Source organism: Enoplosus armatus, chromosome 1, assembly GCF_043641665.1.
Source record: "Enoplosus armatus isolate fEnoArm2 chromosome 1, fEnoArm2.hap1, whole genome shotgun sequence".
Classification (NCBI taxonomy): domain Eukaryota; kingdom Metazoa; phylum Chordata; class Actinopteri; order Centrarchiformes; family Enoplosidae; genus Enoplosus; species Enoplosus armatus.
In genome coordinates, this window is record NC_092180.1 from 9,212,792 (window position 1) to 9,227,369 (window position 14,578).

At 41.4% G+C, this 14,578-nt stretch overlaps 1 protein-coding gene across 1 annotated transcript; it reads left to right on the forward strand.

Annotated features, from left to right (window-relative positions):
* Positions 1-3,112: 3,112 nt before the first annotated feature.
* Positions 3,113-13,870, forward strand: itgb6 (integrin, beta 6). Its single transcript, XM_070923960.1, has 16 exons — positions 3,113-3,187; positions 4,403-4,472; positions 4,865-4,944; positions 5,160-5,358; positions 5,457-5,703; positions 5,863-6,028; positions 6,179-6,340; positions 6,518-6,613; positions 6,868-6,957; positions 8,235-8,369; positions 10,031-10,448; positions 10,527-10,749; positions 11,248-11,342; positions 12,176-12,292; positions 12,370-12,536; positions 13,331-13,870. The coding sequence occupies exons 2-16, from the start codon at positions 4,418-4,420 to the stop codon at positions 13,427-13,429; spliced, it is 2,349 nt and encodes a 782-aa protein (XP_070780061.1). The 5' UTR covers positions 3,113-3,187; positions 4,403-4,417; the 3' UTR covers positions 13,430-13,870.
* Positions 13,871-14,578: the final 708 nt, after the last annotated feature.

Sequence of the window (14,578 nt, forward strand, 5' to 3'; positions counted from 1 at the left end):
GCTCATGCCTCAGCCCCTTTCCTGCACTATTTCAGGCACCCAGCATTTGTAGTCTCATTCTTATACCGGATCTCCCTTCTTAAGCTCAGACTTAGCGCAGCTGATCCCGGAGACATAAAGGCACCATGCCCTCATCTCGTACCAGTCAAAGAGATCAAAACCGCCGGGATGCAAGATTAGCCATCACACTCACTGTCAACCCACAACACACACACACACACACACACCAACTCCAGGAATACACATACATACATATGTCCCATGTAGCCACACACACACACATCAATCAAGTGCCTATTGTAAGGGCATCAACCCTTTGAACATAAGATACATGCCAAGTAGAGTCTCTCTCTCTTTCCTCTCATCCGCTCTCTGTCTCTCTTTTAATTCTCCACAGCTGAAGGGACACATGGCACTGATCCCCTGAGGAAGCCCAAGGTCAGACTCGGGGCACAGACGTTAAGTGGGGAGGCCTGCTTCAGTATCCAGTATCGTTCATTTAGTGCGATACACGTCAGCAATTCAACACATGGGATGCTTCCTAAAGATGCAGCCCGTCACTGTTCTCAATACTATAAATTCCTGTACTTGCAATAAGTGTCATATCATCACTGTCCAGTGGAAAAATAATGTATCTGCAAATGTGGTCATTTTAACTACTTTACATAAATTGAAGCATTAATTGTTCTTTTATGGGTTGAGAAGATTCTCCTACTTCTTAAGCTAAATACACAAAAACCCATCGGATTATTGGGAAAATGTATTGTCACAAACCTGACAACTGTTTTTCTTTTTTATCTCATGAAAAGTTAACACACGTTTTTCACAGTTGTGATATTTCTCTGTACATATGACACTGGAGGATACAATCTAAAGACTTTGAGTCTGTGAAATTGGTACACACATTTGTGACAAAATTCCTTTTGTCCAATACTTTGGTTTAAGACCAAATACCCATCAGCCTCAGCTGTACTTTGTGTTTAGTGCTAATTAGCAAATGTTAGCATGCTAACACTCTAAACCAACATGGCGAACATGATAAACATTATACCTGCTAAACATCAATGTACTAGCATTACCATTGTGAGCATGTTAGCATGCTGATGCATTTACCTCAAGTACAGCCTCACAGAGCCGCTAGCATGGCGGTAGACTCTTAGTCTTGTTTTTATCTAAACCAAGGGTCTCAGGATTGAGTGTGTTCCATGTTGTACAAATTGTAAAGCCCTCTGAGACAAGCAATATGATTTTGGGCGATATATTATCTACAACTATTTCATAGTGTAGGCCTATGCTCTATTATTTTGTTCCACTCACATGCATGCATGTGTACACCTGCATTCCAGCCATACCACTGTAAGAAGGAGGCTGTATTACAGCACTGACACTCCTTCTTCCTCCTCCTCACTGCAGGAAGTAATTGAACTTGAGCAAACATGTGCACGTACACACACACACACACACACACACACACACACACACACACAAAAACACACAATCCAACCTAATCACAAAGACCATAACTTTGAGTCAGGAGTGTTGTGCTGCAGTTCACACCAGCTTTAGCCTCTAGAGCGCAACACTAGCACATCAGTCAGGTCGTCTCTTAATAAAGAAGTTGGCTCCTGTGGAGGTCTCACATTCAGCAGTTGTTACTGTCACTCATTATCATCACAGCCTCCCCCTGCACACTCTCACACACACAAGCCAACGAGCAAGTTGGAGCCTGTACAAACACCCACACATGACCCCAGTATGCATGCACACACACTCACCCACTTTCAGACGCACACACAAAAGCACACATGAGCCAAGGAGCATGGGCAGCCGGGTCACCCTCGCGCCATGCTTCATAAAGGGCGCCGTTACAATAGGTTTACTGTTACTCTGACGACTGCCGGGATACAATAGGACTGAATGTACTGGCCTGTTGCTTTTCCGTTCCTCTCCATTTTTCACTTGATGACAAGGAAGACAGGCTGAGACGGGACAGCATGTTATCAGAGGACGCCCCTGAAGGTGAGTTGGCTCATTGCAGGGTTAATGTATACCTCCATTTCTATGCATAGTAAATGTGTAGTGCTGAGGGAGAGATATGTGGGAGAATCCTTTATGGATTGCTGGATTTTGATGAGACTGATGCTCTTTAAAAAACATGTCATGATATGCTTCAAACACTACTGTCAGATTTGCTGTGAGAGTTTTTCCTGGAACCAAAACTGAAAGGCAACAGATTTTAAATTTAGAGTAAAACCAGGCTGAAATGTGACAGTATGGTGCAACTGTGACACCTTATTACATCTAACCTACTTGATCATACACAGGACATGAAATTAGAAAAGAAATGAGAGGTTAAAAAAAAAGGTGTTTGATTGCATCATGCTGAGATGAGAAACTCAAGGAAAGATAAAGGCTGTGAAGGAGGAGAGGAGAGGAGCAAATTGCAGGTAGAGTGGCAGACAGAAAATGGGAGGAATTGTGCCAAAGGAGGTATAAATGAAATGGCAATATCACAGACCAACACTTCAAGAAGGGTACTGGGTAAGGTGGATCAAAATACAGAGAGCTGAGGAGAGAGGGGATGTCATTGAAAGAAGAAAAGAGGAGAAGAAGAGAGGGCTGAGAGGGATTAGTACAAGCAGAGTGGAGGTTTGGGTTTGGTTTGGGGTGACAGATGGGACTCACCCAGATCCAGAGGGGTGTGGTGATGAATTGTGAGATTCCTGTGAGTTGGGACAAGCAGGGATATTTGCACTGCAGCTGTCAATGGTTCAACACCTACGCAGCCCCACCCTCCTCCCCCTCAAATTATACACAGACACACACATGCACACACTCACGGTCATATTTCATATCTTGTGATATCCAGTGATAGGCCTGCTTGGTTGAGTTAATCATTAAGTTGAAAAACGTCTTGTGAGACAATGACAATGATTCATGTTCTTATGCCGTTAAAGATTAACATATTTTCTGTTATGGTGTCTGGGTAAAACAGGTTATATTTGCTTATGGCCTCACCTCTCTGTACGCTATTATTCCTATTCGGCCATAGTTCAATGATTTAGTAATTTTACTAGAGCGTTGCTTAATTCAAGCCTATTACATCGATGCAGTGATGTGGTGAGGGTGTAAACAAGCTCTTAGTATGTAAGTATAATGTGGGCACCACAACAATCCTGCAAGTACAGTAAGTAAACTTTACAGCAACTCTTAAATCCAGAGTCACAAGGTGCTTCACGACACTAGAGTGTGGTCCCTGCTTTAATTAAGTTTCTTGTTAAAGATCTTTAGTTTATTGTTTATAGTTGTGTTATTTCATTTCAATCTATTTTCAGTGTCCTTGTGTTGTTTATTTAGTGATTAATGTGACTTGCCTGCTATGTATGTATGTGTGTATCTATCTATCTATCTATCTATCTATCACTTTAACAGTGGTGGCAGAGGTACTCATATCCTTTACTTAAGTATAAGTACCAATACAATAACCTATAAATACTCCATTCTACATTCAAACTTCTACTTGAGTCAAAATGCATAAGTATTAATGGCAAAATGTATTTAAAGTATCAAAAGTAAAAGCACTCATTCTGCAGAATAAATTGTTACATGATAAGATTGTTAATACTGATGCATCAATGTGTAATCAGCATTTTACTGTAGCCGGCCGAGGTGGAGCTAGTTTTAACTGCTTCAGACTACTACTACAGTTCAGGCCCTCTCCAGTTCTCAATCTGTTATTTAAATAAAACCACTTGAGAAGTTTAGAGGGAAAATATCTCCTCGGTGGATCTGCTAACAACTCATAGACATCTGGTTTAATCTGTAACAGTGCATTATATTTTATACTGTAAACGGTATGTTTCTTTATGTCACAGTAACTGGAGTAAAAAGTACAATATTTCTCACTGTAGTGAAATGTATTGGAGTAGAAGTATAAAGTGGCATAAAATAAAAATAAAAACACTACGCTCGGTAGCTCAAAGGTGCAGTACGTGAATCTACTTAGTTACTTTCCACCACACTTGATTACTTCACTCAGTCTCTATCAGTTGTGAACATGACTAAAGGTTGTGGGAACAGACCTGATCCCTAATCAGCCCATTAAGGGTGGAAAACAGAAGAGTTAGCGGTCAGCGTGTCAGCATGTGGGTTTGATTTCTCCTCGCGCCCGCCTCTCTTTCTCACCTGGACGGAAGTGAACATAAAAGGCAGCGCAGGTGAAGGCAGCCACTCACCTCCTCCTCCTCCTCCTCCTCCTCTGATATCCAGGTAGTGCGGGACGGCAGCGCTCCCCTCCCTAATCCACTTTCAGCTGCGGAGAGGAGGCATGACGCTGGAAATGTTTCACTCCTGTAAATATGAGACAACTTGAAATATTCTTCTTCTGTTTCCTCATAACCAGAAACCTCACGGACTAATGGGGCTAATACTGCTGAGCCTGATTCTTCGGTACTGGATCAACACCGTGGAGGGTAAGCAGGACTATTGTTCTGGCTTAAAAGGGGATAAAGAGCGATAAAGAGCAACACGTTTATAATGTGCAAACAAACAGTTACTCAAGAGCAGACCATAAATGCTGTGTTGGTATTTATGACTGGTTAACATGTTTTATTGTGAAAAGCCTTTTTATGGAAGTGATTTATTATTTTTAACTGCACTTCATCATGATAGTTAAAAGAGTAAATAGTTATACATGATAATAAATGTGTTACATATTAAATTAAACTCCTGTTTTAAATCAGATCCAAAATCACACTTCTTTTTGATATTCAGATCTCTTTCCTGGGGAGACTTTTAGTTGTTGCCGGAAACTCCGTTGGATGTTGACATGCTGACTCTAACTGTGGCTTCATGTGTACTGCAGGATCATGTTCAGCTGGCAGCGCTGTGACTTGTGACGAGTGTCTGCAGCTCAGTTCTCACTGTGCCTGGTGCACACAGGAGGTAAGCAGCCAGGGTTGCATGTATGAAACCACAACATGTAAGCAGATGACCATAAAAGCATTCAAAAATGTATGACCTTTGGGCACAGATGAGCAAAATGACATTGCTTGTGTGGACGTTTGCACCCGGTGATCATGATAAAACTAATATTTTATGGCATACTATGACACAATCTGCGAACAGCACATGGTGTGACTTTTTCCTTCATCCCTCAGAATTTCACAGACTGGTTTTCAGTCAGCGAAAGATGTGACACACTGGATACCTTGCTAGAAAGGGGATGTGCCAGGGGCCAGCTGGAGTTCCCTGTTTCAGAAGGCCAAATCCTGCAGGATCGCCCGCTCGGGAAGAAGACAGGCAACGTCAACAGCACTCAGATCTCCCCACAGAAGATGGCACTCAAGCTGCGACCTGGTACGCAACCCAGCGCACTTTGATTTGACGATTTGTCCTCGGAAGTGGTTCCTTCGTTTTCAGACAGAAATAAGGTGTTGATTTTGTTTATTGCACAGGCAGTCAGGTGACCTTCCAGGTCAAGATTCAACACACAGAGGACTATCCTGTGGACATCTACTACCTGATGGATCTGTCAGCATCCATGATCGATGATCTGGAGATGATCAAAGACTTGGGCTCCTCTCTGTCTAAAGAGATGGCCCACCTCACCAGTAAATTTCGAATGGGCTTTGGTTCTTTTGTGGAGAAACCCATCCTGCCCTTCATCAAGATCACAGAAGAAGAGCTGGCCAACCCCTGCAGGTACACAATAAACATTAAAACATGCCTTCAGAGACTCCAGCATCCTACATCCTCTTTTCTGATGTATGTTTGAGGTTGGAAATTTCAGCAATGTCTGTTTGGTATCACAAAGAATTGTGTTTTTTAAATCTTTGTTTTTTGACTTCTGCCGTGTTGCAGCGGTGTAGGCTCAACCTGCCTGCCAACGTTTGGCTACAAACATGGCTTGTCTCTGACGAGCAGCACTGACAAGTTCAACGAGATCATCAAAAAGCAGCACGTATCTGCAAATATTGATGTGCCAGAGTGTGGCTTTGACGCCGTCATGCAGGCAGCTGTTTGTGGGGTAAGATGTTGTTTTTGACATTTCTATAAGATGTGAACTAAGATGTTAGTTTGTGATTCTTGTCTTGCCAAACATTATTTGATTGGTCATTTGAGTTATCCCCTGATGATGCAAAAAGGAGGACGAGCAACATGATGTGTCTCCTGATAGGACAAGATAGGCTGGAGGAATGACTCGATGCGTTTGCTGGTGTTTGTCAGTGATGCTGACTCACACTTTGGGATGGACAGTAAGATGGCCGGCATCGTGATTCCCAACGATGGGCAGTGTCACCTGGATGTCCACAACGAATACTCCATGTCCACAGTGCAGGTAAGTCGATTTTTTAGAAAGACTTTTTGTTTTTATCTTTTGCATTGTGCAGTAATAGTTTATTTTCTTCCTTTAAACTCATTCTATGACTTCATGAGTCATTTGAGGGTCAGCTGTGATGAATAGTCACTGCCTTACAGCTCATTCCCTGTTGACATTTCACCATTTTTTTCCCAGGAGTACCCAACTCTTGGTCAGCTGATCGATAAGGTGGTGGAGAACAATATCTTACTGATATTTGCTGTGACAGACCAACAGAAACACAACTATAAGGTAACAGCTTCTTTCCATAGATTTCTTTTGTAGTAGAATATGTCCAAACTAGAGAACTGAAAAATGCAAGTGTTTGTGTGAGCACCATGTTTACTGAGGTTTGCGTGTTTATTCATGGAGCCGCATTCTCATTCAACCTGTTAGAACTAGTCCTCTCGATTCCATACTTTTCTTTGCTTTCAGGCACCACAAGCCAAGTCTGCCCACATTTATAACAGTGACTCTGCTGTCAATCTGTGTTTTTTTTCTCATAGAACTATGCAAATCTCATACCTGGCGCCACGGTTGGAGTCCTGGCGACAGATTCGCGGAACATCCTGGAACTGATTGTAACGGCATACAAAGTAAATAAACAGTCTTGGTGATCTGGATGTGCGGGCAGGCTGTGTGTGCAGGCACTGGTAATACGAAATAAGACAGAAAACACCTGCTGTTATAAAAGCAGTAGAACTGTGTTAAATTAACTTATTTAGTTATTTACTTGAGCCAGAGTTTTAACCAAAACACATATGAACATAAAGCATGCATGAATTAACCCTCTGCACACCTTATTTTTGACATCACAGAACGGACAGTATCTCTGCCATCTCCATTGCTTCTTATTCTCTTGCTTTTCCTCTTTCATTCCTTCTTCTATCAGGTTTTTCCCTCTTCCACCCGCTTCTTTGCATCAGCATGTTTGACAGCAAGTCTCTGCTTGTCCCAGCTGTCTGATCTCCTCGCCCCTCTGACTCTGACTTGTACCTTCTTCCCCATTCTCTCTCTCTTTATATATATTTCTCTGTCTACGTCTTGCACTCTGTCCTTTTCTAAATCCCCCCTGGCGGCGGTGAGCGGTGGCAGGTCTGCAGTCCTCTAATTACTTCATCAGTTACGTTGTTGACACCCACTTTTAGTCTCTGCCACGTTAACCACACTGAAGAGAGGAGTCCTTGTTATCACACTGCAGATAGTTGTGGTTCTTAAGGGAAATTAAAAACAAACAGGGATATTTAGTGATAGAAGACGAATGATTAGTATTTATACTTACCTGCCATTTTGTATTTTTTGTTGCTCAGTGTATAGATATTTTATCCACCCCACTTTAAATACCCTGCAAGGCGTTTACTGAATAACAGTGAAGTCTTTTGAATCTGTTTTACCGACTTTGCTTTAATCCATCTTTAAATTGCGTGTACCCTGTGAATGTCTCCTCCTTAGCAACACTGAAGATACACTACAATTACAGGCCTACAGGAAACACACAATTAACCCACTGTTAGCACCCAGACAGTCCGTCACAGAGTTCATTAGTCAGTCAAACACAGTCTTTCCTCCAACTGAGGTTAGCTGCCACTCTTTCCTCGGGTGCTTTTGTAAAGACCAGCACACCTGGGATGATGACTCACCCGAACAGAGAGAACTAGATAGGAGGTTTCAAACAGTCTCAGCACGCTACAGGTCAGCGCAAGGTGAAAGTGTAATTCCACGTAATGCCCCGGAAATCAGTCAGTACATTCAGTTGATAGTTGGGTCTTGGTGATTTTTGCTGTTTTGGAGAGGAAAACCGTTTGTTCAGGTCTCTGCTGCTGATTGTATTTCCTTAAAAGGTGCTGAAATATATACATACTGTTTTTTTCAGGAACTGCGTTCAGAGATCGAACTGGAGGTCCTTGGAGATACAGAAGAGCTCCAGATGTCCTTTACCGCCATTTGCCCAAATGGGACTGTCCTCCCTGATCTAAAACGCTGCTCCAACATCAAACCTGGAGAGACGGTCGGTTGTTTTGCTCTAAATTGCTCTTTCTCTGTGTTTGTAGAGTGTTAAGATAATAGAAACATAAGAACAGTAAAATAATTGGACACACCGAAAGTAAAAAAAAAACATAGACATATAAGATGTAATAAGTGAAATTAAAAATGATAAAATAAATGTAGGACAATAAAATCACTGCAAAGAGAAAAACAATGAAAATCACATGATATTCATAAAGCAGTCGAAGCAAAGGCCAGGCTAAAAGGGGTTTTAAGGTTATATGTTTAAAGATATCAGCACTTCCAGCTCCTCTCAGATCCTGTTTGGAGCATAAAAGCAAAAAGCATGAAACGAAAAAGTTTTTGTCCCACACTTAGGAGGAACTAAAAGTTTCATGACAGAGGACTTGCAGGGCCTTTGTGGTTCATACATTAAAGGCATTTCTGAGAAGACTAGGGCAAGACGGTGTGCTGACTTATGGACTAGTAGAAAAATGTTTTAGATTAATACCAAACTTTCCAGGCAACATATACTTTAAAATAGGTGTAATGTGTGGTCTCCTTCTGGTCGTAGTCTGGTAGAATACTGAATCTATTCTGCCTGATTAATGACTTGTTTTGGTAGACCAGATAGGACTGCTTAATAGTAATCAAGAATGTTTCTGAGAGAGAGAAAGGGCCGCGCTGTAGTTATGTTTTTAGATGATAAAAGGGCTAATTTGATGACATTCACTACATACTGTGAGCCTTCTATTTCAGTTTTATGTACAAGATGACACAAAGGTTTCTTGCCTATTTTCTCCCTCTGAGCACCTGTAATAAAAACTCAAGTTTACCTTTTTCGAGACGTAGAAGAGCATCATTCAGCATTATTCAGAAATTATTTTGATAAACTATTAGTCATTTTTCATGCAAACATGTCAAACATTATCGAACTACGACTTCTCAAATGTGAAGATTTGCTGCTAATATAGTAAACGGAATAACTCTGGGTTTCTGTTGGTGGAATAAAACAAGCACTTTGATGACATCACCTCCTGTGGGAAATTAATTTCTATTTTGTGATATGTTATCGATAAACCAATTAATCGATTAATAAAGAAAATTCTCCTTAGTTGCAGCCCTAATTTTATCTCTGGTTTAACTGGGTGATTTTGGTGGATTCAAATTATAAAGCTGATTTTTCTAATTGGCAACAAAACCCATGAAAAGTCCAAAACCAACATTGTAAAAGTTAATCTCTCAATAGTTTCTGACTTTCCCAGCCTGTTTGTGGCTCTCTTATTTTTCAAAATACTTCAGGTTCCACATGCAAAGTTTCATTTTTTAAATGGGGTAAATAATTTCCTAAAACAGCTGGGCCGTAGTTTTTAGCAAATGTTACTCAAAGAGGAGTAAATAATGTATTTTATATAATAGTGAATATTTATGGCAACAGGTTGGTGTATGTGGGATTGATTCAAAATTAATGAATGCCAGTGTTCTTCATAATGAAGGAGCATGTCACCCAGTGCAACAACAGTGTGGCTCTTTGATGCGTTTTTAATAGATTCTGGACAACAATGGAGCTCTATCACACAGAGGAATAAGCTGTATCGGGCTTTGGTTACACAGACAATACTTATTAGGATCAATTCATTGTTAGTTTTGGTCTTTTCATGGGGCTTCTTCTTTGCTCCTCAGGTTGTGTTCAACGTGTCCGTGGAGCTCCCAGGATGCCTGTCAGGAGTTCGGCACTTCTCCCTCAAACCGGTGGGCTTACAGGACAGTCTGGAGGTGGAACTGGAGTCTCTTTGCTCGTGTGACTGCCGGCAGCCTCCTGAAGCCAACAGCAGCCAGTGCACCGAGGGCCAAGGGGCTTTCCAGTGTGGCGTATGTGTGTGCCAGCCGGGGTTCCTGGGAGCACAGTGTGAATGCAATGAGGAAAGCGCTCTGTTGAGTAACTGCCTCGCAAACAATGAGTCTGAGATATGCAGTGGTCAGGGGCAGTGCTACTGCGGACAGTGTGTGTGTCATGCATCCAGCTTTGGACGCATCTACGGACATTACTGCGAGTGTGACAATTACTCCTGTGTTCTCTTCCGAGGGGAGCTCTGTGGAGGTGAGCGGTTACATATGAATGTTATAAATTATTCACATGTTTTCTGAGTGTGTGGCTTTAGTGATTTTGTGTTCGTAGGCCACGGAGTGTGTGACTGCGGGGAGTGTCACTGTGAAAGCGGCTGGACAGGGGAATATTGTAACTGCAGCACCAGCACTGAGGCCTGCACGTCAGAGGATGGCACTCTCTGCAGCGACCGGGGGAGATGTGAGTGTGGCCAGTGCGTCTGCGCTGTACCTGGAGCATCTGGGGACAAGTGTGAGAAGTGTCCAACATGTGGGGACGCCTGTAGCTCTGCAAGGTGAGAACACATTCATGCCATCAGCTCCTTGAGGTGAATAAGGACGTAATGTAGAGGTTTTTGTCGGCTTTACCTCTGCAATTGTTGTTTCTTTACCTAAAAGATAGAAGATGTTGTCTCCTTACGCCACATGATCTGTCTGTTCTTTTGAGTACAGGCATATCAGGTTCTGGTCCCCTTGTTCACATGTGTCTACACCTTCCATGTGACATCAAAAGACAACTAATGTCCCCAACGCAGCACTAAGAGATTTCCTTTCTCCATTGTAAAGCAGCTGTCAGGGCTGGTGCCATTTGATACCACTGTTATAGGGGAGACGGGTGATATAGAGAGTGAGCAAAGCCTTGGGAAAACTGGGATAGGTGACCGACACTGGGATTTCTTTGTCCTCGCTGTGTCTGTGATTGAAGCCTCATTAAATGTTAGCTTCCCAAGAGGTAACGTATCATCGCTGAGGAAAACCCTGACCTTTTGTTTTTACATTTGTTTTAACACCAGGAGCTGTGTAGAGTGCCATCTGGAAGATGAGGAAGATGCTGAGGTGTGCGATCAAAGGTGCAGCGTCCCGAAAATTTCCATCAACACAACAGCAGGTAAAGCGCTCCCCAATCTACCTGCTCTAGCACGGCTTAAAAAATATGATGCACTTCCTTTGAAATGATTGAATATACTGCAGTTTCAGCTTCCTCTCTCACCTACTGCTATGGTTCAAACCATTATCAGAGACATTAATATGGATATTTCCTAACATGGATATATATCACAATATGTTAAAGCATGAAGAATCGGACATTAAGATATTAGATAAACTGCATTACATGAGAACAAAGGCTTTCTCTTTGTCAAACAAAAGCTTTAATCACCAATGTCAAGTTCACTACAGAAATTTGTGGAACGATTACATGATAAGATCAAATCATTATGAAATGAGTTTTCTGAGATTTGATAAACTGGGTCAGAGATTTGGAGGAATGCTGACCTGCATCGACTTGGGTGTCCCTCTGATGCCCGCATCCCTCTCTTTAACACAACATCATCCATGTCCATTCAGGCAGCACTGGACAATAGGGAACATATTATTTACCTTGTCGTACAGGCAGAGCTATTGTAGTGCATGTGAATAGCCAAAGGACCTCGTCTTCCTTTATAGAAGAGATTATTTTAAACCCGCTATACTTGTGCAAGCTGAGAGGTATATCTGATTATCGCAGAGGATTTTCAGGCTTCAGATGTGAAACACAATGGCGTGGTCCACACACACAGATGCACACACACCAGATTGTAGTCTTTGATATGGAAATCACACTGACAGCACAACAGAGGCGAGTATATCCTTTTACATTCTCAGCACAATGTCGAAAGGGAAGATGATATACAATGGATTCATGCCCTCCTTATGGATATGTATGTTCTCATTTCCTCTCAGATTATGACAAGAGCCCTTCTATGCAGTGCACGCTGATGACGGAGAATGAGTGCTGGATCTCATTTAATGTGGTAGGAGGTGAGACGGGGACCACTGCCTACAATCTCCAGATGTACGGTAAGCTTCAGAACGACATAAATACCAGAAAAGCGAGTTCTGATGTGAGTTTCATCTAATCCTCTGTCCTGCCCCAGGTTGCCCAGAGCCTCCCAACATCCCCATGATTATTCTGGGGGTCTCCCTTTCCGTCGTGTGCATCGGCCTGATCCTGCTGGGTGTGTGGAAGGTGCTGGTGTCGGTCCACGACCATAAAGAGGTGGCCAAGTTTGAGGCTGAGAGGTCAAAGGCAAAATGGCAGACGGTAAGACCTTGAAGTCATCATAGACCTCAAACATATTTTTATTGAGCAGTTTGATTCAAATACAGTTAACAATGAATCAGTTGTTGTTCAGTTTTACAATTATAAAGCCAAAGGATGTTTTATACAGGTATCCAATTGTCATTCCATCAGTTCGTAAAAACATTTGAACAGTAATAACAATAAAGTTAACTGAAGAGAGGGAAAAAAAGGGAGATTTTTTATTCGTATTAATATTCTTTGTCTTACTTTGATTTGGGAGACTGATTGTTGCTCTAAATTTTGGAACTACGGTTCCCATATAGTTTTGGGAGATGTAAACAGGAAGTATAATGTTGCCATGGAGCCAGTTAGTTAGCTATGGGCTACAACTCGTATTATTAGCCTATATTTGTTTACATTTTGGCAATTGGCACCATTAAAAGTATGCCGAATTAGCTATTAGCAGTTCCTGTTTGCAGTGTACCCATAGATGTACAGACAAATGTCACTGTATTACTTGGATCCTGAATAAAATTTAGAAACGAAATCCACAGCAAAAAAGTAGTCCCCAACAAAAGCAGTTTTGAGTAACAAGTGATTTAAGAAGTTATTAGTCTTTTTAAAAAATAAAAGTATGCACTTGTGACCTGTTTTTAAAGATTTACGGAACAAATGGGCTTGGGACTACAGGCTGTTGCAACACATTGTTGGTTTTGGTCTTTTCATGGTAATTGTTGACAATAACAAATAAATTCAAAGTGATTATGAATGTTAACTGTTCCATGTGTTTGTGTTTTTTCTTTGTCTCTCTGCAGGGGACCAACCCTCTGTTCAAAAGCTCAACGTCTACATTTAAAAATGTAACTTATAAGAACACAGAGAGAGAAAAGATTATTACGCTGGATCACTACTGATTATAAACTGGAGGCAATGCAAACCAACATCTGAGTGCACTTAAGTGTGTGTGTGTGTGTGTGTGTGTGTGTGTGTGTGTGCATGTGTGTGTGTGTGTGTGTGTGTGTGTGTTTGAGTGTGTGTGAAACAGAGAGAGAGAGAAAACTTTGTACTAAAATGTATTATTGTCCTGCTCTCTGTATTGGTTCAGAGATGTTAGAACACAGTGGACAACACTGTGAACAGACAAACACAACATGATGAATTTGCTGCTGTAAAAGTGCACTGCCGATGTACTGTTAAACACTGCACTTTCCTGTTGCATGATCCTACGAACTTAAACTCATTTTTGTCTACTGTAACATGCAGCTTGGAAAGGGGGAGTCTACACTACGAGTGCTCTACTACTGAAAAAGAAAGGTTTTATTCTAATGAATGTAAATATAAAGGTGGATGATTATGATTTTTTTTTTAAATATTGTGTTTGTTTGTTTGTTGTTTTATTGTAAAGCAAGGCTGAGCCTTCCATGTTGATAATTAAGTTTTTTAGTGGCATGGCACATAAATAAAGTTGAATTTTGACTTATTGTGAAATGAGATTGTGTGTTACAACATAGTTCTCAAATCCTCTGACAGATATTGATTAGATTTAGTGCTAAGAAACCCAATTTATTTTGTTAACAGTGGGACAGAGAGTCATCTCTTTATTCTCTTTCCAGGCCAGTGAAAGTGCATTTACTCAAGAACTGAGGTACTTGTACTAATTTCTCCTATTCCAGTCAAGTTTTTATTTGGTCCTTTGAATACTTGCAGATCTGACGGGAAATTTGCACCACTAAAGTACAAGATTAGCTGGTTCTTGTAAAAGGGATCTGTGTTAAAATCTATTTCTAACACCTTATTTTATCTTATGTTGTGCTCACATGGTGCATTTTCCCTAAATAACATTGTGTTTCATCAAATGACCACATACCGAACACCTGGGGTCAGATAGCATTCCAGTTTAAGAGTTCTGGTTAGTTTCCGGATCTCTGCTAAATATAAAACAGCTGTCATCCATAGTGCACTGTACTTTTCCTCGATGGGAACTTGGAGGCAACAGTGCCACTTTAAAAGTAGCAATACCACACTGTTAAAAAAAATACTGCATTACAAGTAAAAGTCTTGCA

Bases quoted from the DNA above. Each gene is read 5' to 3' on its own strand.
- itgb6 (XM_070923960.1), top strand. From the start codon at position 4,418: ATGGGGCTAATACTGCTGAGCCTGATTCTTCGGTACTGGATCAACACC. The intron at 4,945-5,159 runs GTAAGCAGCCAG...TTCATCCCTCAG, and splicing joins GTGCCTGGTGCACACAGGAG to AATTTCACAGACTGGTTTTC. The intron at 11,343-12,175 runs GTAAAGCGCTCC...ATTTCCTCTCAG, and splicing joins TTCCATCAACACAACAGCAG to ATTATGACAAGAGCCCTTCT.